This window comes from Gadus morhua, chromosome 14 (genome assembly GCF_902167405.1).
Source record: "Gadus morhua chromosome 14, gadMor3.0, whole genome shotgun sequence".
Taxonomy (NCBI): domain Eukaryota; kingdom Metazoa; phylum Chordata; class Actinopteri; order Gadiformes; family Gadidae; genus Gadus; species Gadus morhua.
This window is the reverse complement of record NC_044061.1, coordinates 5,897,407-5,920,840: the sequence shown is the minus strand read 5'-3', so window position 1 is coordinate 5,920,840 and position 23,434 is coordinate 5,897,407. Positions and strand designations below refer to the sequence as shown.

General features: G+C 46.7%; 5 protein-coding genes across 7 annotated transcripts; 3 read left to right on the top strand and 2 right to left on the bottom strand.

The window, feature by feature from the left end:
* The first annotated feature begins 77 nt into the window (after positions 1–77).
* pdcd7 (programmed cell death 7) lies at positions 78–4,760 on the top strand. Its single transcript, XM_030376696.1, has 5 exons — positions 78–1,654; positions 2,421–2,559; positions 3,061–3,291; positions 3,801–3,888; positions 4,110–4,760. The coding sequence occupies exons 1-5, from the start codon at positions 593–595 to the stop codon at positions 4,225–4,227; spliced, it is 1,638 nt and encodes a 545-aa protein (XP_030232556.1). The 5' UTR covers positions 78–592; the 3' UTR covers positions 4,228–4,760.
* A 503-nt stretch (positions 4,761–5,263) lies between these two features.
* ubap1lb (ubiquitin associated protein 1-like b) lies at positions 5,264–13,263 on the top strand. 3 transcript variants are annotated; one of them, XM_030376726.1, is made up of 6 exons: positions 5,264–5,473; positions 7,374–7,503; positions 8,527–9,141; positions 10,861–10,998; positions 12,095–12,196; positions 12,462–13,263. In XM_030376726.1, exons 2-6 carry the CDS (start codon positions 7,381–7,383, stop codon positions 12,594–12,596), a joined length of 1,113 nt encoding a protein of 370 aa, XP_030232586.1. In that variant the 5' UTR covers positions 5,264–5,473; positions 7,374–7,380; the 3' UTR covers positions 12,597–13,263. The 3 variants fall into 3 exon arrangements, with proteins under 3 accessions (XP_030232586.1, XP_030232587.1, XP_030232585.1); XM_030376727.1 differs by having other exon boundaries at positions 5,272–5,473; positions 7,369–7,503; positions 10,864–10,998; positions 12,462–13,259; XM_030376725.1 differs by having other exon boundaries at positions 5,273–5,473; positions 7,369–7,503; positions 12,462–13,259.
* Positions 13,264–13,269: 6 nt separating this feature from the next.
* Positions 13,270–15,352, bottom strand: kbtbd13a (kelch repeat and BTB domain containing 13a). Its single transcript, XM_030376707.1, has one exon. It carries the CDS (start codon positions 15,161–15,163, stop codon positions 13,616–13,618), a length of 1,548 nt encoding a protein of 515 aa, XP_030232567.1. The 5' UTR covers positions 15,164–15,352; the 3' UTR covers positions 13,270–13,615.
* A 543-nt stretch (positions 15,353–15,895) lies between these two features.
* On the top strand, positions 15,896–19,549 carry rasl12 (RAS-like, family 12). The gene is made up of 5 exons (XM_030376749.1): positions 15,896–16,523; positions 17,207–17,263; positions 17,379–17,452; positions 17,590–17,780; positions 18,388–19,549. The coding sequence occupies exons 1-5, from the start codon at positions 16,421–16,423 to the stop codon at positions 18,728–18,730; spliced, it is 768 nt and encodes a 255-aa protein (XP_030232609.1). The 5' UTR covers positions 15,896–16,420; the 3' UTR covers positions 18,731–19,549.
* Positions 19,456–23,111, bottom strand: si:cabz01068815.1 (Solute carrier family 51 subunit beta). The gene is made up of 6 exons (XM_030376719.1): positions 22,872–23,111; positions 21,982–22,042; positions 21,390–21,857; positions 21,062–21,193; positions 20,447–20,537; positions 19,456–20,105 (listed from the first exon to the last, which is right to left on the bottom strand). The coding sequence occupies exons 1-6, from the start codon at positions 22,992–22,994 to the stop codon at positions 19,709–19,711; spliced, it is 1,272 nt and encodes a 423-aa protein (XP_030232579.1). The 5' UTR covers positions 22,995–23,111; the 3' UTR covers positions 19,456–19,708.
* Positions 23,112–23,434: the final 323 nt, after the last annotated feature.

The following is a 23,434-nucleotide window of genomic DNA, read 5'->3' as shown; positions in this document are numbered from 1 at the left end:
TTTATTTACACCCATTATCTTTGCGTTACACAAATGTGTTAAGGAATGGAGGTACGTGTTATATTTATATTCAAAATAACGTCAATGACCAAATGTAACAGTAATATTTCACAAAGGAAATACTGAGGGAAATATCAATTTTTATTTAAAAAAAAAAGAGGAAGTATAATTTATGCCCAATGTCCATTGGAAAGACGATTTTACAATCGACTATTTAAAGAAAAATATAACACTTTGATTCATTCTGTACATGGCAATTGGAGCTGCTATATCTCCTCTCGACAGGAGGGGGCAGTAGACCCTCCTTCTGTGTAATTCACAACCACAAATAACCCGTGAAGAAGAGTCACAGCAACATGGCGTCCAGTTTCAAAGTGATTGTAAACGATTGTTTCATTTTATCTTACGCATTTCTTCCTCACATACTCCACACGTGTGAGTTATAACCTACGGGATGTTAAGGGAGACATAAACACTCGTTGTAAACCTTCATACAGTTCAGTATGTTTCGACCCAGACGTGTTTTAGACCAGCGGAGGTAGGAGACCGCAAAGGGAACTATATACACACCTCATAGTCCGGCTGCTCTAACATGTCGGGCAACCATTCAAACCCACCCTGGTCCTGGTCGTCCCAGGACCCACCACCCAACGATGTCAATGCGGGTCCCTTCTGGTCAGGCCACCCGGGACCGCCTAATCATCCAGGATATGGCGGCTATCCTTATGGATTCCCACCCAATGTGCCTTTGCCTCCCGCACCCAGGATGGAGGGGTATGGAGCCTATGGGGATCAGGGCTATGGATTCAATCCCTCGCTTCCACCACCGCCATTCAACTGTCCACCCAGCCAGTATCCGCCTTCACTCACCTCTGGCCAGGGAGCTCTCAGGGAACCCAGTGGTCCGTTTAATCCAATGGTTGGTGACAGACACGACAACCCGGGGCCTTCAAATAGTCAAATGTACGGTCATCACCCAACAACGAACCGTAACCCCAGGCAAGGTAATCAGCACGCTTATTCAACGTTTGGAGAGTCTGAACCACCGGGTTTTACATATCAGCATCAACAACAGGAATATAGGGATCTGTCAGAAATATACAGTGCACCTGTTCGTAGCTACCAGACCTTAGCTGCAGCTCAGAGCAAGGAACCAGGACAAGCGCTCAGTAGAACACCTCTGGATGAGAGTGTCATTCAGAGGAGACAAGATGAGCAGTGGATCCGGCAGTTCGTACAGAGAAGAAGGAAGGCTGCCAAAAAGACCCCAGAGTTCGAGCAGACTGCCTCCAAGCCGTCCCCCTTGCGGTTTCGAGAGGACCTCTACGGCGCTCTGCAGCTCGTGTCAAAGCTTTCACTCGCTTGCAACACGCTGAAGCAAAACCTGGAGGACGACAGTGGTTGGGCGGATGTTTACCTGCAGGCCCAAGACACGAAGAAGGAGCTCCAAGAGACACTGGAATCCCTGAAGGGCGGTGACCATCTAGAGGGGCTGAAAAGCAAACTTTTACAGATCAGCAAGAGAAGAGCCCGGTTGAGGAGGCGAAAGCAGGTGAAGAGGGAAGAGCTGGCACAGGACCGGTTTGCGGATAAGGAAGCGGCCATCGACAAATGGAGGATGAAACGGATTCAGGCAGTGGAGGAGAAAAAGAAGGTGAGTTTGATTTCTATGTGGAGAGTGTAGTCAGTTGCTAAGGGGCTCGACACCTAAACGCATAATTTCTGGATGCGTTCCTCCATGTCCACAGCCTAACCATGCCCCTACCAGCTCTTTAATGACATGTATCAATCAATGTTGGTCACTTTGGATTAAAGTGTCTGCTAATTGACTTCATCGTACCAAGCAGCCGTAGCCATGTCTAGTCTGTACTGCACTGCAATTGGTTCATCATTTATTTTTATTAGAGCCTGACCGATAAAGGATTTTTAAGGCCGATACCGACACAAGTATTTGGTGATTTAAAAATCCGATATTCCGATATATATTTAAAAAAGAAATTCCTGAAACGCGTAAGAAATCATAGATTTCCCTAACATTGGTTATTTGTAGTTAATTATGAGTCCTCACTAAAATAATAAGGTAATGCAGTTTAAAAGTAAACTTTATTTTATTGTTTTATTGTCACAACAGAAAAGTTTAAATCAAATTTTATTAAAGTTCTGATAAATAAAATGTATTTACAATAAACAATACAATAAAATGTATGAACAATACACAATAACCGAAAAAAAATCTCTATATTTTTTTAAATATGAATTAATCGCCCGATACCGATAGTTTGGAAAAGGGCTAATATCGGCCCGCCGATGTATCGGTCGGGCTCTAACTTTTATTATATAAAACTATTTGTCCATTCTGCTTGCGTGGCACAAATTCAAACCTATTCAGTCTTGTTTGTTTTTCCTTTATGTTCCACCAGGAGCGAGAGTTGAAGCTCGCCGCGGACTCTGTTCTGTGTGAGGTGAGGAGGAAGCAGGCGGACGTGAAGAGGATGCAGGACATCCTTCGCTCCCTGGAGAAGCTGAGGAAGCTGAGGAAGGAGGCAGCATCCAGGAAGGGTAAGAAGCCCTCCAAACCTGCAGTAGGGGTTACCCCAACACTAAGCTGTAGGGGCTACCCCAATACTAAGGTGTAGGGGCTTCCTCGACCCTAGGTCTAGGGTTTATGGTCTGACTCCTAGCCGGAAAAAAATAAATAAGACCATATATTACTGCCCTCTTGGTGCATATTAAAATAGCATACCATATGTCGTTACGAAAGGCAAGCTGTAACCTGTGCAACTCGATCACTCAACTGAATTAAATGCACAGATCAAAAACGGGAACCGCAGTTAAGGAAGTTCAAAAATAGTGATTCATCCTGGAATTCAAATTGCACAATTTGATGCATATGTAAAGTCAACTCTGTGACTACTTTTTTTTTTTTTTTTTTTTTTAATTCAAATAGAATGACCTGTAATGTAATGTTGAAATACTAAACACAAATAGCAACGATCCGGTAAAGTCAATGTTTCCCTGAACCTGACCTCATTGCATTTCCTCCTCTCCCCCCGACGCCAGGCATCTCCCCGGACGCTGACTCGGAGCAGGGGTTCGGCGGCCGGCTGGAGCGCCTGCGGGCGCTGATCCGCACGCGGACGGCGGTGTACGGGGCGGAGGAGAAGGCGCTGCGCGTCATGCTGGAGGGCGAGCAGGAGGAGGAGCGGCAGCGCGACCTGGAGGAGCGACAGCGGAAGGAGAGGGAGAGACAGCTGCAGAAGAAACGGGAGGTGGCCGTCATGCTCTTCGGAGGTAAGAGAGACGGGTGTACCCTGCGACAGATGGCGCTTGATGTGCGCGCTTATTGTATGTTGCACGCCCTGGCACTTAAAAATAGTACTTAGGATCGTGTAGCGCCTTATCCTAGCTATCTCTGTTGTAAACGGCGAATGGGTTAACCTAGTAATTGTAAGTGCTTGGCACTTGTTTCTGTGAACATCCTTAATATACCAAAAACAAATGTTGTTTTCTGACATATTTACTTATTATAAGTCACTTTGGATAAAAGAATCTCCTAAATGCCCTAAATGTAAATGTAAACCACTCACAGCTGTTACATTTACCAAACAACGGTTTAAAAGGCTTAACATTATTTATAGTACATTGCCTTTTCACTGCAACAGGTTAGACCCTCACCCATGTTAAGAAGTGTCTACAACCTTGCCGATAGTGTTTTTACCAGTACTCGGGATGTTTTGTGCACTCAATGTTATTTACAACATACTTTGACTGAAGTGGTTCCTGGTTCTGTCCTTCTGTAGACGAGGTGCCGGCCGACCCACGGCAGCAGCCCTTCAGAGAGTACTACACCCAAGCCGAACGGTCGCTGCGGGCTCTGGTGCAGATAAGGTGTGCACGCCCTCTGCTGGTGGATATCGAAATCACAACTCAAACTAATTCAACTACTTTTCATTGTATTTTGACAACTTCTTCATTGTGACTTTATAAAATACTTTACCTGTCACTACTTCTTTACTACTAAAGTACTTCTACGACTTCTTCTACTACTACTAAATTAACTACTGCTACCACTTCTACTTTAATAATCCTCCTTCTCTCTCCTCTGCCAGGAGGGAGTGGGACATGTTTCTGGTGCCCGCTGGTCAGGCTGAGAGCTCCCCAGTTCCCCAGGGCTGGGTGCTGCCCGAGCCCCCCTCAGACAACGCCTGGGCCTCCGCCATGGCTTGACAGCCCAGTCCACTGGCTTACCCTGAGTCAAACAGACACACACTCAGGTGGAGAATACAGCCCTGAGGTTTACATGACTGCTATGGTGGCCTGGAAGGGACACTAGGAACCACCTTGTGCATTTGCCCCTGAACTTGAACTGAACTAAATGAGAAACAAAAGTGGCGAACTGTTAGGTGTCTAGGTTAAGGTGGTGGCTGTTTTTACCCTTGATGAAACATAAAATTGAGGACAATTATTTTGGAGTAAAACGTTTTATGGTGTTTTGATGCCGATGAACATAACGTGTGATAAGAAAGCTTTTTTTTTATTTTTTCATCATGTGATCCTGAGAATAATGGACACACATTTTGTTGGGATATACAAAAATAATTGTGGTTAAGACTTTGTTGAATTAATTCACAATCCCAAATGTTCAGAAATGTTTCATCAAAAAATGTGTTTTAGGAGGTTAGAACCATAAGCGTTTGGAAAAACAGGACAATGTATACTGTATCTTTTGATTAAAAACCTTTGACTTTGTGGAATTCAAATTACGAGAGCCGTGCTATATTTATATACTCTTACGCTCAGGTAGCCTATATATAGAGTAGTAAACAACCGGTGCACTATGGCAGGATTAACCATTTCCTGCTCACTGTCCCCATGGTTACCTTTCTCTTTACACCCTAATCCAACAGCATTGGTTCTAAAACGGGTGTATCCTACACCCACACACCTGCAACAACCTGTGTCTAACTACTAAACACTAATGTGTTTAGTAGAATTCTACTAAACACTAATGTGTTTAGTAGTACTAAAAAATCCATAGTCAATCAATCAGGAATTTGATCTGTACACATGTCACATCTTTTGTGTTTCTACATCATTTGCCTGTATTCTTGTGGTATACCATATTGCCATATAGATCATTTACTATGAACAGTCAAATAGACATGCAAATAGTACCAGGCAGACCACATAAAAAGCATCTATTCCAGTCTGTGTGTTTCAGTTATCTACTATATCCTTGCAGGTTTAAAGCATTGATAACAGTAAGGTCAGAGGTGTTGTGTTGTAAACGGGAACTCTTCGTGTGACGTAGGAATTACGTCTAGAGTCTGAGGTCAAAGGTTATGTCAGTGGATTAGTGTCTCAGGAGGACTGGGTTCATGTCTCGTAGAAGCAGCATTGAGGAGGGATAGAGGCTCAGACACCGACAGCTATTCATCCGAGCAGGATAAAGGACAGAAGGAAGAAAACAACAGTAAGTCTGTGTTTACCTTCATAGTACTACACAATATTGACAATCGATATATTCACTGGGTATGTGTTGTTCAATTAGGCCTATAACTAGGTTTATGAATTAATTATCACTGGCAATATTCTAACCATAAAATGCTGCATTAGAGTTTTAAAATAGATGGCAAGATCAATGCCAAAGAGGTATCTTCCAATGGAATGCTGTAGCAGACAAATCATCGATGTACATCACAGTAGTATTCCTTTAAAAGAAACTAAGGAAGTTAAGCATTCAAGGTGTCTGTTGGATATATATTCAAGGTGTTGTACATTTTCGATAATGTTGATTGTTTGGATGTTTATTGCTAATATCTGCTTTTGATTGCAATGGATATTAATATCCATCCATCCATCCATCACACAAATCAATAATAATAATAATACATTTAATTTAGAGGCGCCTTTCAAGACACCCAAGGTCACCTTACAGAGCATATAGTCATCATAAATAAAAGACATTGTGGAAAAAATAAATAAAAAAATAAAAAAATAAATAAATATATAAACATAATAAATAAAAAAAACAAAAAAAAAAAACAAGACAAAACAAAACAGACAAACAATCAGAACAGGAGAACAATAGGAGGAGGTCAGGAGGACTATGGAAAAGCATGTATTCCATCTTATTTGGTTGTTTGGCTCTTGAATCGCACTTATGATCTTATGAAGTCTGTGGCTGCTGGGTCTCCAGCCAGCCTGCTAATAGGTCTACAACCATCTGGGTTCGATCCTGCTTTGTGTTTTGCTAGGCTTCATCTGGGGGGCCATAGTGGTACCCAATGCTAATTCGCTTGAGTTTAGCATTATCCAGAGGGGAATGGTTGAACGGTTTGGCCTTGAGCCATTTTTCCTACCAAGTGCCTTCTATCCAACAGTTTATATACATTATTACGTTTGTGAGTGTGTGTGTGTGTGTGTGTGTGTGTGTGTGTGTGTGTGTGTGTGTGTATGTGCGTGTGTGTGTGCGCGTGTATGTGCATGTGCGTGTGTGTGTTTGGTTTGTGTTTGTGTCTGTCTGTCCAGACAAGTCAAGCCAATCAAATATGTTGGACTGTAAATGTAAATGTGTGTTTGTGTCTGTGTGCTAGGTTTGAGCATGAAGACACACGTGTGTTTTTGTTGAGAGAAAGAAAAGGAGTACATACTTTTGTGTGTGTGTGTGTGTGTGTGTGTGTGTGTGTGTGTGTGTGTGTGTGTGTGTGTGTGTGTGTGTGTGTGTGTGTGTGTGTGTGTGTGTGTGTGTGTGTGTGTGTGTGTGTGCTAGGTTTGAGCATGAAGACACAAGTGTGTTTTTGTTGAGAGAAAGAAAAGGAGTACGTGTGTGTGTGTGTGTGTGTGTGTGTGTGTGTGTGTGTGTGTGTGTGTGTGTGTGTGTGTGTGTGTGTGTGTGTGTGTGTGTGTGTGTGTGTGTGTGTGTGTGTGTGTGTGTGTGTGTGCGTGCGTGCGTGCGTGTGTGTATGTGTGTAATAGAGACACAATGAAGTGCCGGTCTTCCTACGCACAGGTTGATCCTACTTTTGTTTACTTGTATCAACCAGCCACTAGACACTAAACAAACATTCTAATCCCTAATCCCCAACCGGTCAACGTCAGCTCTCTAAGTGTGTAATGTGCTCTACCAACACTCGAAGACAAAGGTAAAGTGTGAGGATTCTTGTGTGATGAAAAGAAACATGATATGATGTATCATCGATACCAACAACATATGAAATGCGGAGTGATGCAGTATAGTTTGTACTCCAGAAGGCTTAGCAATGCAGAAAATCCCAAAGATCCAGACAAAAGGAGAATTGGGAATAAGTGTCAGTGTCTGTGTCAGTGTCAGTGTCTAATGTATTTTTTTCTGTTCTTCCTCTTCAGTTTAGCAGTGAGATGAGTGGTCTAGAGGGGGTACTGTTGAAGTGGCCCCTGGGTCTGCTGCAGGAAGAGGCGGGATCCCCCTCTACCCAAGAGATAATTCTCCCGGACTACCAAAGCATACTGCAGGACACAGAGGTGCGTCAATGTGTGTGTGTGTGGGGGTCGTGTGTGTGTATATTCTTCAGTTTGTCCGTGCACAGGTCATGTAGAGTTGAGAATAATTCCACTCAGAATTCCACACATTTCAGATTATAGCTCTATAATAACAGGGTTATGAGATGAATGCCTCTTCTGCATCCTGGAAACTATGCTATTTTGGATTCGGGTCATTGTAACAAAATGTAATTACTACACTGCCAATCTTTAACTCCTTATTGGCCTTGCAACCCAAGACCGTTAACTATATGTCTGTTTGGTGCAAGAGCATAAAACCTTTATTCATTATGCAAGAAGTGGATTAATTGCCAAGTTTCCCTGGTTATAGCAAAACAGCTGGTTTTCGAGATTGGCAGTCTCCGGACAGGCCTCTGCAGTTTGCCTCATATGGTCTGGGACAGAGAGATGCTCTACAGAAGTGTGTCCAATGCGGGCTGCTGCCAAATCACGTTTGAATATGCTCGGAAACAGCTGACAGAAAGGGGAGAAAGGAAAGCAGGAACTAAGGGTTCAGTTATCCTGCCGGCCTCCCAGAATCACAGAGTTGGAACAAGCAGCATCTTCAAAATCATGAGCGCAATTATGTTATTTTTGTTGTATTTTGCATGTTTATATATTTATTTTCATTCTGTTGGGACTGTTAATTTTTCTTCACTGTACCACATGCTAATAATTAAATATATTGCATTACTGAAACAGAGACACTTCATTGACACTACATTATTGTGTGTGTGTGTGTGTGTGTGCGTGTATGTGTGTGTGTGCGTGTGTGTGTGTGTGTATGTGTGTGTGTGTGTGTGTGTGTGTGTGTGTGTGCGTGTATGTGTGTGTGTGCGTGTATGTGTGTGTGTGTGTGTGTGTGTGTGTGTGTGTGTGTGTCTGTGAGTGTATGTATGTGCACGTGCATCCGCGTGTGTGTGTGTGTGTGTGTGTGTGTGTGTGTGTGTGTCTTTATCTGTGTCTGTGTGTGCGTCCGTGCATGCATGGGTGTGTGTGTTCCAGTACGATTTCAGCCTGGAGAACGGCGTGCTGACCGGCCTGGAAGACGGCTGCCTCCGTCAGCCCGGCCCCCCGGCCCCCCGCTCCCCATCCCCGGCCGGGGCCCCGCAGCCCTCCTGCCCGCCCTACTGGCTCATGTTCAGCAGCCCCCAGCAGAGCCGCCTGGCCGGCCGCTACAGCTCCGACGTCTGGGAGCCCGACCCCCGGCCGCGCTCCAACAGCCTCAACCTGCCCCCCCGGCTCCCCTTCGCCAGCCCCTGCGGCGACGGCCGCGGGGAGGGGCCCGACGCCCGGGGGGCCCCGCCCGGGAGGGACCTCTCTACGGCGGGGAACCCGCTCCAGCACGGCGCCAGGAAGGCGCAGAAGGCCTTCAAGCCCAGCCTGCTGGACCCCCCCGCGTGCCTGAGCAGCCTGCCCCACCAGCGCCGCAAGAACCTGCGGCAGTGTTCGCTGCCGGCGCTGGAGGTCCGCGGGGCCCCCCAGGAGAACCAGGGGCCGGGCTTGAGTGGCCTGGCTGTCCCACATCCCAGCATCAAGGCCCTTCGCAGACCTCTGGTGACCAGGACCAGCTCCATCGACAGAGTGTTCGCCGCCTCGCAGCACAAGGCACCGCACCCGGTAAACATGACGGCATCCTCAGCCTTTAGCAACTCAAGCGTCGGGTTAAATGAAAAGCAAAATTAAAACTCAGCAACACCTCTGGTGGAAGCCATGTTATTACGTGTGTTGATATCGCCGGTGCTAGGGACTATGGCATGTCAACGGATCAATTTGAGGCAAAACAACCATATTCTGGTAATGTATCATTAACAATAGTTGATGTCAGATGTCATTGTATGTGTATGTGTAAGTAAGGCTATGTTATGTTAAAGATGTGTGACACCAAAGGGTAACAATACCGGGAGTGCATTTTTTGTTTGTAGGAGAGTGCTTTATTGTCCTAAGTTATGTGGCAAGTTGCCTGAGTTTGTATTTTCTAGTAGCATGCTTTTGTGTGTCTGTGCGTCTGTGTGCCTGTGTGTGTGTGTGTGTGTGTGTGTGTGTGTGTGTGTGTGTGTGTGTGTGTGTGTGTGTGTGCGTGCGTGCGTGCGTGCGTGCGTGCGTGCGTGCGTGCGTGCGTGCGTGCGTGCGTGCGTGCGTGCGTGCGTGCGTGTGTGTGCGTGCGTGCGTGCGTGTGTGTGTCTGAGGGCCACAGTGAGCCCTGAGAGCTTTCCATGTGAGCTCAGAGGGATTCAGTGTGCTAAAATGAGACCGCCACCCAGCCAGCCTTGAACCTTTAAACAAAGTATCCCAGCCCCACTATCACAGAGAAAGCATCTCTATGATGCCATGGCTGTAGTTTTGGATGGGCTGAACATTTTCCATGTTGGACCTGTATCATTGTTTAAAACACAATAACGATCATTATGAGGATGATGATGATCAACATCATCATCAACAAGTTTGATCGCCTCCAAACGGTTAGCAGAGCGCAAAATCAATCCTAAAACATTTTTTCCAAGCTCGCATATCTGAAATGTTTTTAGGGATGTGTGGTTAGGGTTAGGGTTAAAAATAGCCGGAGCAAAGTCTGGCCCTGGGACCGGACCAAGTTAGTGGAAGTTCATCAGGATTAGTGAACTTGTATTTCTCAGCAAAGCTTTACCTCAAGGTCAATTCAGTCTGGATGGCACAGTGGATATGCCCTCCCCCTCCCCCTATATCTATTCTTAACACTGCTTGTGACGTTGTGAGCACCAGAGACAGGATTGATTTTAATGTTAACCTAGTTTGTTTTCTTTATGGGTGAGTGCAACTTTCTTGTTTGAGGTGTACAGTTTTACCAGGTTTTATTGTTGTCTGTCTTGGACTAGCCTCTCCATCGCACACCACCCCAGATCTGATTTAAGGTCTTTGTTTTTTTTTTTAAATCCATTACCAATGCATTACTCTCTGCCGTATGCTGTTTCATTTTAAATGATAGTGATGCATTGTCTTTGCGATAAACTTGTTTCTGTTTGCCTTTTTTGCATTCAAATTACATGGGTTTACTAAGCCTGATGAATAACGAATCAAAATTAAATCAAATAATTGCATCATCTTGATGCCACACATGTTGTATAGTCTACTGTTTCGACCATGGCCTTCTTAACCTACTGGTAGGTAGAGTAGGCCCCTACTAACCTATAGCAATGGGGCTGATGACAACAGTTAACATTTAATTAATTAAAATCACTTGAAACGCCTGTACGAAGAGACTAAACGGAATCCTCGACGATCACATTTCTGTGTTTCACCATGGAGAGCGGTGTGTTTATCACACGCGTGACATTCGCTGTCTCTTCTCTCCCGCCGAAGAAGACCCCCTGGGTGGAGCTGCTGTCCGCTCTGAGCCCCGAGGAGAGAGGGCTGCTCCGGGCCATCACAGACCGCGGGTACCCCCTTCACACCGCCTTCATCGCCCTGCAGAAGACCGGTCAGCTCGCCCCCGACCAGGTCAGGAAACAAGACACAGGACGCCCCATTACATGCACAGTAGACCCTTCCTGCATGTGAGTGAGTGAGTGTGACGGAGTGAGAGTGACTGAGTGAGTGTAAGTGTCAGTGTTGTGTGTTGTCATCACTTAGCACTCGTCACTAGTGGTTATTTACAGGACAACCAGACACTGCTTGCTAACCTCAGGGAAAGCTTCCACTACAGCTTACACAGCACCAGTTGTTATTGGGCATGAAGGCCACGACCCCTCACTTAAGCCTGTGATTACTTTTCCTCTGAAACGGGGCTACACCTGTTTTATTCAGGTCTTTGATCACTCTTTTAGAGTTTACCCGTCGTCGATGGTGGGTAGTTCGATAAGAAGATAAGGAGTGCACTCACAGAGTGCAATGAAGACAGACACAACTCTCAAAATGAGTTGTAAACCAATATACCAGACTTAATAAAGTTTGGGTTCAGTTTTTAAAGTCTGACCTTGGTAGACTGAACGAATAAAAACACATCACCAATGTGGAACAGATGTTAAATCCTGAGGTTTTATGCTTTTCACATGGGACATTAACTCTGCTGGGGACTCAGTACACAATACCGTCTCTATTATTAGAAAGGAGGGGAAAGATGGGTTGAGAAGAAGCTCTTCGATTTGACACACAGAGGTAGCGGGCGGTTGTTCTTCGTTGTCTGGCTCTGATAGATAAACCATTGTTGTGGTTCTTACACGTTGGTGTTATAAAACGAACACGAGGCCGGTGAACGACGCAGTCATGAACCATTGTCTATTTCTTGCAACCCCGCCAAGCCTTTAATGGTTTTAGCCGGCCTGCCTACTGCTCCTGGAAGGATCTAGTGTTCCCTTTAGCCTTGCCATCCACCTTCACCACAGCTCCCCCCCCCCCACCTTCTAGATTCCCCAATGAATAGTAAGAATGTAAATATAAAAAAATGATTGTTTTTAAAATATATTGCTCACTGACAAGGTATCAGCTAAACTTGGTAGGTATATGTCAAAGTCTTTGCCATATTTTCCAGTTTTTTTTCGTTTTCATGATCGTGCCACTTAGCATCCTAAAGATCATTTGAATTTCATTTGTGCAGATTTTCAGCTACCTGGGGGCTTATGAACATCTCTGTGAGCTGGGCTACGACAAAGCCCAAGTAGAGGAAGCCCTGGAGATGTTTTCCAACTCTGAGACAAAGGTAATAAAGGCTGCTTCTCTCACGACAAAATACATTATTGAAGGGTCCCTACTGGACACCTGGCGTGATCTGGATTAACCATCAAAAAAATAAACCCTTGAGGGACATCGCACGTGGAAGTGTGATGTCCCCAAGATGCATGGATGATAGTCAATTCTGGATGGCAATGCCTCTAATCAACTTCATACCCGGTGGTGCGGGGGCCTTTTCAACGGGAAAAAGACTCGAGAAAGACTAACAAAATGTCTCTGATGCATTTCCACAGGCGGAAGAGTTTCTGAATCTCCTGAACCAGTTCAACGAGATGGGCTTCCAGCAGAACGTCATCAAGGAGGTTCTGCTGGTCCACGGCAACCATCGAGAGCGGGCCTTGGAGGAACTGATGACGCACGTGGCGTGACACACAGTTTACCGTACTTTAATCGTTGCAAAGTCTGTTGCTGCACGCCACGTAGGTGACTTCTTTTGGGATCCTCCATATAAAGGACGCAGGGTAGTGGTGTTAGAAAGCTGGTTTATTGAAAATGTTTGATGATTAACATCTCCACACCCCAGTGTGTGTGGAGATGGCTGGTTTAACCGGTCACACATTGATTGATCAATGTGAGACAGGTGTGCCGCCTCAGTCCTATCAGTCTGACTCGGGCCGGGTGAGGCTGATCAAACCAGCAATAATCCCCACACACACTCCCACGGTTGTCTTGTCTTTTATTGACATGGAAGGAAGTAGCTTCTGTTAGTCAGCCCAATGGTCAGACTGGACCAAGGGTGCAGATACAGTGGCCTTCGGTAAGAAAGAGCACGTGTTTAATGTTCTGGGAAACCCCCTCAGAAATGTGATGCCATTGGGTTGTCCACACTGCCACAGGTGTTGTATTGACTTGTATATAAAATGTGTTTCATTATGTTGCTGCAAGTGGAATTCTGTATTTAATTTATCTGTATTTGTGATGCATGCATGGTGGTTTTTTTTTACAAGTGGTGTTTTTGTATTTGATTTGACAATATCAATAAATAGTTACCCCATACAATTCAATAAATTAATACTCATTAGAATATTTTATAAGTCCCATAATAAACTGTGCTGTTGTTCACTTCATAAACTTGTTGTTTTTGAATACTTTCCTCCTTAAACAGAATACTGCAAAGAATACAAACTGCCCGTGAGCACTACAGTGATGACAACAGCAGCAAAGAGAAAAAAAAAATGCAGCAGCTGCTGGTCTATTGATCTAAAAATAAACGTATCAGAATGATGAAGCCTATTGTACAAAGTATACCCTTAATCTCTCCCCTACAGGCTCCTAAATGCAATGCGTGGGTCACATTGAGAAAAAAAAGCCTGCTAAATGACTAAACAATAAAAAGTAGTAAATAGTTAATTCATCACCACAAACCAACTCAACTGGTTAAACAGATCTACCGATCGTTCAGACATCGAGCTGATGAACTCGGGTCCCTGACGACGAGTCCATAATGTTGACCGGGACTGTCAGCTCTCGAACTCTCTTTGAGCTGCGCGGCGTCTTTAGGGATCCTCAAGAGAAACGTATAGATGGATCCGATCCTGCCGAAGCCCTTCATGTCCCTCTTGGTTCTCCAGCGGGAGTCCTCTATGGCGTACTCTGTGGTCACCGTTCGGTTCAGCGTGAACACGGAATCCCCCCTCACGGCGGCTGTTAACAGTGACCCTTTGCTGTTGCCGTACTGTCCCTTCACCGCGCTCCACTGGCCCGACGTCAGGTTGTACTGATCCATCACGCACATCAGGAAGTCGTCGCACGGCCCGTTGCGCATCACGTACAGGTTGTCCCGGTGCGCCACCATGCACAGGCCGTAGCTCTGCTTCCTGACCAGCGTGGTGACAAGCAGCCAGCGGTCCTCCTGGGGCACGTACTCGTGGATATCCGTGGCGCCCTTGGCCTTCCAGAGGCACACGAAGATCCGGCTCCTGGCTTTGGCCGAGGCCACAGACGCCGCGGGGCAGGGCAGATGAGAGGCGAAGCTCCAGGCCCCGTGGGACACCTTGAACTTCTCCACGGATGAGATGGCCTTCCGGTTGTACTCCCCGCCCACCGCGTACAGACAGCCCTCGTGGCCAATGAGGGTGAAGTTGTAGCGGGGCTGCTTGGGGCTTGGCACGGTGGACCAGGTGTCGGTGATGGGGCTGTAGCAGAACCCACAGTCCATCACCTTCTTGCTGACGTCGTGGACCCCGCCGACGATGTACAGCTTGTTGTCCAGGACGGCCAGCCCGGCCTGGGTGGTGCTGCTCTCCTTGGGCAGGTGGGTGAGCACCCTCCAGTCCCGGCTGTCCTCGTCCAGGTAGCACACCGTCCTCTGGATGTCCTGCAGCAGCTCCGGGGACGGCGCGTGGCTGCACACTGCCATGTAGTTGCAGGGCGCCAGCGAGTCGATGTACTCCACCAGCTCGGCGGGCAGCGACCACAGCTCCTCCCTCAGCTCGGAGCGCATGTCCCGGATGAACAGGGCGGCGCGGTGGGCCAGCTCCCGCACGCCGTAGCCGAAGGCCGTGTGGCACATGAGCAGGCAGTTGTCGGAGTCGATCAGGTCCACCAGGTGGCCGGTGAGGGCGCGCACCTGGAGGAAGGCGGCCACCTCGATGGCCTCCACCAGCTCGTTGGCGCCCAGCGCGGGCCGCTCGCCGCGGAGAACGCCCAGCATGGCCACGAAGCCGGCCGCGCCCAGCCCCCGCAGGTGGAGCTCCGTCTGCAGGCACTCCCTCATGCCCGACTGGTACAGCGCCTGGAAGTACTCGCAGTGGTCCGTGAGGAGGGCTTTGTCCACCACGAACACCCGGCCGCCCACCGTCACCGCCAGGCTGTCGCCGCGCCCCTGCGAGCCTTGATTCCACAGCTGCGGCTCCGGGCTCCCGCCCCCCGGACGGAGGCAGCTGCCCGCTTCCGTCTCCTCACCGGCGGGGATCTTCATCGCCGACCGGGACATGAGCTGCCTACGGGAGACACAGGAACACACGCATCGCCTTGGTAGAACGGATACCCTGCATGGGGGCGCTATCGGGTAGCAGCTGTGAGGCGGGCTCGATCCAGGGCAGATGCACTGGACGATGCGGACTCTGTTTGCATTTGTTTATCCAAACACAGGAATAGAGGCGTCTATTCTAGGCAGACGTGTGGTACAGTTGTAGCAGAGTATGATGATCTGTTGTAAGGGGAGACTGCTTAGTTGGAGATTGTCTGTGTGTGTGTGTGTGTGTGTGTGTGTGTGTGTGTGTGTGTGTGTGTGTGTGTGTGTGTGTGTGTGTGTGTGTGTGTGTGTGTGTGCGTGTGCGTGTATTTGTGGAGAAGGAAGGCGGGTATGCAGACAATGCATCGACCCCTTTGTGTGCTGGGGCCAGATGAGGTGTCTGTCCTTGTGCAATAAGGTCGAGCTGTAACAATATGTCCTGTTTCCCCGGGCCCTGGATGGCTTTCACAGAGCCGTCTGGGGCCTAAGGCCACGTCCACCCACCTGCTGTAGCCTCTTAGATAGCATATATTAATATTTACACCATGTATCGTTATAATTGTTATCTATTTTATAACGAATCACATTAGTAACTATGACAATTTTTCTGCTTTGTGATTTTACTTAATTTTGTAACTTTTAGGTTAGGTTTTTAGGATTAATATTTACCTTGTGTTCAATGTATAATTATGATTTTGATAAACGTTTATAGATTTTACTTTAGGAATTTGCCTTTATTAGGTTAACTTCAGCCCTTGAGACACCCATGGCTCACTCTTCTTAGGTTTTCTTCCAAACAAAATCATCCTAACGTTCTAAATCTAACGGAGGTTACCAAAGAGAAAGATTTGTGTTCCTTTTTTGAACATAAGACCTACTTCCATTTCCTTAAATGGAAATCAGCCGTCAATCATTCGCCGAGGCTGTCTCCTGCAGGCTGGTTTTCAGTTGCGCAGAACCTCTTCGTTCAGAGTCCCATTGAACGTTAGGATAACTTTTTTTTAACTTTTCGCTTGGAATTTTCTAGGTAAAACCATTGATGGATTTGATTGGATATTTTGTAAGAATTATTGCGACAATTTACGGACAATGGTAGACCTCGTGTTGTTATTGGATTCATTCGTCAGCATAACAAGCCTTTATTTTCCGTTTTAAAGTTACTTTTCTCAGCTCTTTGTTTATTTGGTCAACTCTTAGAAAGGCGGGTAGATCTAAACTAGAATAGATCCTACCATTATGTTCGGGAAAGGAAAGACGTGTCATTTTGCTGCTGTCCCAGAGAGATACCTCGCCGAGTGCAATCTGGTGGTTCTTGGGGTGATGGGATCTGGAAAATCAGGTAAGGCCTAGTCCTGGGTTTAATCCGACTACATTCGATAAAAGCCTTTTATTTAGGCTATCTCGATAAATGTCACTATGTACTTTTTAATTATTACTTTATCCACTTAGGCCTATAGTTTACTATAAGCCTATAGTAAAACTTAATTAAATCCTCTATAAATATTTTTGTTACTCTTTTTGTGTGATTTCAAGTTTGAAGTATAATTTATTAGCAATTGTGATCGCACTGTTAAATTGCGGGATGTAACAAGTGATGGGATGTTTACAGGACACAAGTTCTCATGCCCCATAATGTGACCCCCCCCCCCCCCCCCCCCCACCCCCCCCCTCCGGTGCATCCGACTATCTCCTTAAAAACGAATTTCTCTCTTCCCTCTTTCATTCCTTTCTTTCTTTCTTTCTTTCTTTCTTTCTTTCATTCCTTTCTTTCTTTCTTTCTTTCATTCTTTCTTTCTTTCTTTCTTTCTTTCTTTCTTTCTTTCTTTCTTTCTTTCTTTCTTTCTTTCTTTCTTTCTTTCTTTCTTTCTTTCTTTCTTTCTGTCCTTCTTTATTTATTGGTTTCTTTCTTTCTTTCTTTCTTTCTTTCTTTCTTTCTTTCTTTCTTTCTTTCTTTCTTTCTTTCTTTCTTTCTTTCTTTCTTTCTTTCTTTCTTTCTTTCTTTCTTTCTTCATCCCTCCTCAGCCTTGACGGTTAAGTTTCTAACCAAACGCTTCATCAGTGAATACGACCCTAATCTTGGTGAGTTATATCTGCGTTTTAAAATTTCTGATCACATTGGCAATACTTTTTCCGAAATGGCACTGAAGAACGTACTTCTAAACGTAATAATAAGTCAACCAAACTGCTCCCCCAGAGGATATCTACTCATCAGAAGAGATGATAGACCACCAGCCTGTGATGGTGAAGGTCATGGACACTGCCGATCAGGTACACCATAACATTTCATAACCCAAGTACTATCTTCGCCTTTATAACACGTTTCCTCACATTTCATTAAAACAAGTGGCTCGGTGACGTGTGTGCTTGATATCTACCCTGACTGCGTCCATGTCCGTCCGAACCAGGACGGGCCGGTGAACTGCGAGCGCTACCTGTCCTGGGCCAGTGGCTTCATGGTGGTGTACAGCATCGACAACATGCAGAGCTTCAAGGGCTGCCAACGCTACCTGGAGGCCCTGGCCCTCCACAGAAAGGCCATCCACCTCGACGTCCCCGTCCTGCTGCTGGGGAACAAGGTGGACATGGAGAGATACAGGTGGGTCCCACCGGGCTCAAAGGGCCGAGATGGAAGATGACATTTATTATTGAGATTTCATTCTTAATTTTTACAGTCATGATTTACTACTATTTAGTTATTCTCTCTCTTCAGACACTTTTAAGCTTCCTTCAGTGGATTTGTTCGAATCATTTGATTCATTGAATTTGTGAGCCGGTAGGGGATGGTTCTCTTGCGTAAGGAGTCCTACGGAGAGATTATCTTTCTCTTATCTCTCCCTCTCTTATATTTATTTATTATATACTTATATTTTCTCTCTTTCTCTTTTATCTCTCTTATCTTTCTTATCTCTCTTATCTCTCTTATCTCTCTCTCCCTCTCACACACTCTCACTCTCTCTCTCTCCCTACCCATCTCCCTCTCTCCCCCTCCCTCTCTCTATATTATCTCTCTCTCTCTCTCACTCTTTCTCTCTCTCTCTCTCTCTCTCTCTCTCTCTCTCTCTCTCTCTCTCTCTCTCTCTCTCTCTCTCTCTCTCTCTCTCTCTCCCCCTCTCTCTCTCTCTCTCCCCCTCTCTCTCTCTCTCTCCCCCCCCTCTCTCTCCCTCTCTCTCTCCTCCTCTCTCCCCCCCCCCCCCCTCCTCCAGGCAGGTGAGTAAGAGCGAGGGCGCCTCTCTCGCCGCCCGCTTCGGGGGCCAGTTCTACGAGGTGTCGGCCTGCCTGGACTTCCTGTCGGTGCAGCGCGTCTTCCACGACGCCGTGAGGGAGGTGCGGCGTGAGGCGGACCGCAGCCCGCTGTTCCCGCCCCTGTGCCGGGGCGAGGACAGGCCCCTGGTGGGGATCTCCTCCGCCCACACCTTTACCACCCCCTGCTACAAGGAGCTGCCCGCGCCAGCCACCGCCAAGCTGATCACCGTGAAGTCCTCCCGGGCGCAGAGCAAACGCCGCGCACCCACGCTCACCCTGCTCAAGGGGTTTAAGATCTTCTGATGGGGGGGGGGCCATGGTGGGGTGCTCCTCGATTGGGGGGCTCCCTGAAGGAGGGTACCCCGATGGCTGGTTCCATGATGGTTGGCTCCATGATGGTTGGCTCCATGATGGTTGGCTCCATGATGGTTGGCTCCATGATGGGTGCTTCATCGCCTCAACCACATAGTGGAAACTTGAATGAAACACTCAAACATAAGGCACGTGCGTGGTAACGCACAAAAGGAGATGGGTACGACGCCAGTGACAATAATTTCTTAGCGGATCCAAGCCGAAGCTTTTCCCGTACTCGATGGACATCGGACTGTGTGCAGATGTTTAAGCTGCAGACCCTTTCATGTCTATTTTCGAGACAGATTTTTATGGAGGGATTATAGGCGTAGTGCTTTGTAGTTTGTTCACTGTATGATTTATCTTTGGTACATGCTGAGCATTGTGTCGATATGTAGATCCCTACAGGAACACACAACTAGATGTCTAACGCTGCCACCTTTAGGGGTGGGAGGATAGTGTTTTGATAAATAGATTGCATATTTATGAATGTGTTTCAATAGTGTGATACTTTTGTATACAACTTTTATCAAACCAAAATGTAAATATGGATACAATGAACAGAATTAATTACGATTAGGGTTCTTGTCATATATCAGACACACATGATAGCATACCGACAGAAATCTGTATTACCAACACAAATGCTTTGTCTCAAGAACTTTATAGACCACAAGTTTTACTCTTGGGGTTGAGGATGATTTAATTTCTTGTATCAGATGATCATACATTTGTACAATTCAAACAAGCATTAAAAAAGACAAAAACAAGGTATGACACAAAGCAACAACAGATGATATGTTTCTAACGTATACACAAAGGGTACAAGATTAATTCATAAGATGAAGTTGGGCTTGTGTTCAAGCCATGAGATAGATTTAAATTTCAGATGCAGTAACCCCCGTCCCACTGAAACTCCTCCATAGCCTTTCATTCTATCTTTCCATTCATTATCTGCTGAACCCCATCGTCATTACACGCCCCACACTCCTCCTTCACCAAAGACTCATCTCTGCTACTCTCCTCTATATGTGGGGTCTGCTCAATGCACCCCTCGCCCTTCCCCTCCTCCTTCTCCTCCTCCACCTCCTCCCCCTCCTCCGGCAGGGGGTCTGGGTAGAGGGTGGAGACGTTGCCATCCATCCACGTCACCACGATCTCCCCCTGGCTCAGCCCGTCGCAGACCGGGTGGGCCGGGCTTTGGCCCTGGGGGGGGGCCTCGAGGTCATCGTGGCCCTGGAAGTCGTTCAGGGTCTCCAGTTCCTCGCCACCGGGCTGTCGTGCCAGTGCGGCGGCGGCTTTGTACTTGGCTATCTCCCTCCGGTTCCTGCTCAGAGGAACAGGACTGGAGTCAGTTGGAATGAACGTTTAAAACATCCAAACGTACGTTAACAAAAACGGTTGAATCGTTCGTGAGGTTTGGCGTCTGGGGATGTGTTTATGACATTCGGTTTGACGAGCTGACGTCACCAGGCAAAAGTTTTCAGCCAATCAGAAACAAAGCCATTTCATAACCTGCGTTTGACTCTGTCCCTCTGGTCTGAGTTAAGTGTTTGTTTACTCTCTAAGGGACCCTCGGTTTGTGCATTACATCAAACAAAAAAGCTATAGGGCGACTATTCTATAATACAACTTGTTTTACAGTTTGTTTTGAAAGGTGGTACATACTTGTTGGCCATGGAACCCATTCCCAGAAGCAAAAAGCCCACAAGCAGGGAGACAAAGGAAAGTCCCAGCATTACAAACTTCCATATGGTGGCTGGCATTGGGAAGAGAACACAATGTTAGAATGCATATTACATGTGCAGTAAATCTTCTGGCACTATAGTGAGGCTGGCCAACGTTTCAGCACACCGGGCTGATCAAAGACAGCATTTGAAGCTGGGTAAATTGTAAACGTAAGCACCACTTTACAGATGGCATGGGTAAGGTTTATTGACGCGCAGAGATCTAAGTTCCTTTTATGGTTTAAACTTGGACTTCTTAATACTGTAGATCAGCAATGCCCCCTTTCGGAAGCCATGGTTGACTTCATGCATCAGAAGAGTACAGTACATAGCAATAACGTACACGAACATTCACACTACAATCTTTATTTGTTTTATTGCATCTGCATTTCACAAGACTCAAAGTTAAACATCTATCAGGCCTATAAACTTGATATGGGAGATCTGCTGATAACCTGAAATGAGTTTGACTCAACTAAATTCAACTCAATTTGAATAGCCAGCACATTCAGTACAACTGAGTACATAAAACCACAGCAACAATAGCATTACTTACGGTCCTCCGTGCGATAATACCAGCTCAGAAACTTCTTCTGCTCCTCTGTCATGCCGGCCATTGCATCTCTGGGATCCATGCTCTCGCTGGGTTTCTCGAACTCTCCTGGTTCTCTGGACGCCCTTTTGGATCCTGTGACAGGGCTGGAGAGTTAGCCACGACCGCCTTGCTTCACAGCAGCAGCACGACCTGCTGCTGTCCCCGATCCGTCCCCTGATAAGTTCAAACATCGTCCCCTGTGCCAGGATCAGCCCCACAATCATAGTGTTTGCCTGTGCTTATGGAATCAGGTATTACAGAAGGTTAAAAAAATAAAAACAACTCTCACTGAGGATCTCCTGGCAGATATCTCCCTCGTCCAGCGACCTCCATCTCCCGCTGTGCTGGTAGAGCGGGGCCAGAGCTAGGCTCAGGCTGTCGTCCACAGAGAGCTCCAGCCCGCTGCTCACACTGATCAGCCTGCTCCGCAGACAGTCCCACAGCATCTCCTCCTCCACCACGCCAGCTCCTCCTTCTCCTGCTCCTGCTCCTGCTCCCTGCACCACCACCTCCTCCTCCTCCTGCTCTTCCATGGCCGGGCATCCCACGGTCCGCACCAGGTCGGTGCCTCGGCTGGCCAGGCACCTGTCTGAGCCCAGGTTCCTCAGCACCCCCCGGTTCCACCAGACCCACTGCTGGAACCGGGAGTCCAGGTTACACCGACCGAGCCCCACGGCGCCGGGGCCGGGGCCCGGACCGGCCTGGTCCTCCAGGCACAGGCTGAGGTGCGTGTTGTGGATCAGGAATCCTGTCGCCTCTGAAAGTGTCGATAAGAGCGTTGTTATAAGGAGCAGGGTGTGGATACAGTCGTTGGTCTATCGATGGGCATCGGCGTATTGTAGAAGACAGCATGAGGGTCGTTTGAGGGAAGGAAACGTTACCGTGACAGAGGACCAGCAAGGTGATCCAGGCATACAGCATGTCAGCACACCACGGGGAAGACTGTTGAAAGGATCAACATTTGTGTGATACCTTCAATGTCAAAGCATTCACTGTAATAGGATTAGAGGCAATTCATGAGGACTAGTATAATACATTTGTAGACATAGTTTATACAATGAAGACACTTATCTAAAATTAAAAACATGATTTCCAAAAGGTTTTCTTTCTGTCGACATAAAAACTAAGCAAATATCCGAGTCATATTTCTCCACAGTAGCTTCTTAGTAATCAGTCTGCCTGACTGAACTCTGATAGCTACAGGCAGAAACACACTGCTAGTAGATAACGGGAGATTACCATGATTGTGAAATGATTATTAGGCTCTAATCATTCGTTTTTTTATCCTATATAACAAATATTAATATCAAACATAGACGTGCACGTGCACACACACACACACACACACACACACACACACACACACACACACACACACACAGACACACTCGTTAGGGTTTCCAGGCGCGCAAACAAACCCTCACACATACACATAGACACACAAGCACACAAACAAACGGAGACACAAACACATACAATCACACACACACACACACACACACACACACACACACACACACACACACACACACACACACACACACACACACACACACACACCTGCATACACACACACACGATAAACACACGGCACACACACACACACACGCACGCACGCACGCACACACACCGACACCGACACCAACACACACACACACACACACACACACACACACACACACACACACACACACACACACACACACACACACACACACACACACACACACACACACACACACACACACACACACAGGTAAAGGTAACTCACTGATGTGTGGTTCTCTGGGCTCAGAGAAGCAGCTGGAGCAGGGCAGGAAGTGTGGACCTCAGGAGGTCCTTCTTCTACTAGTTCAGGAGGAAGGAGAGCTGGGACCAGGACTAAAGTCCACATGGGAGGAGCTCCTGTATGTCCTCCATTGCTGTTAACACATTCCTCCACAAGAGAAACCTAAACGCATACGATGGGGTAGAATATGGTCAAAATGTTCAAATAAATAAGTTGTCTGCAGGATATTCTGCCAGGGTTGAAAAAATACATAATAAAAAGCTCATCATAGTACACTTATTGATGACATTTATTTTGGGGCAAAAGAGCGGGGTCCAACCAAGTAAATATTGCTATGGGTAATGGCGGTTCCTCTGAATAGTGAGGTCATTGACCTGTGTTGCTAGGTTACTATTTAGACAGCCTTGCCGTAACCTTGCGTTTGCAGTTTGTGATACACTGTTCAAACAGCCGGCACACGTGCCCTGTTGTAAAGCGCACCATATTATGATGTCAAAGTTATACCTTTCATTTAATAAGTAACCTCTGCGCTATTAAAATCAAAA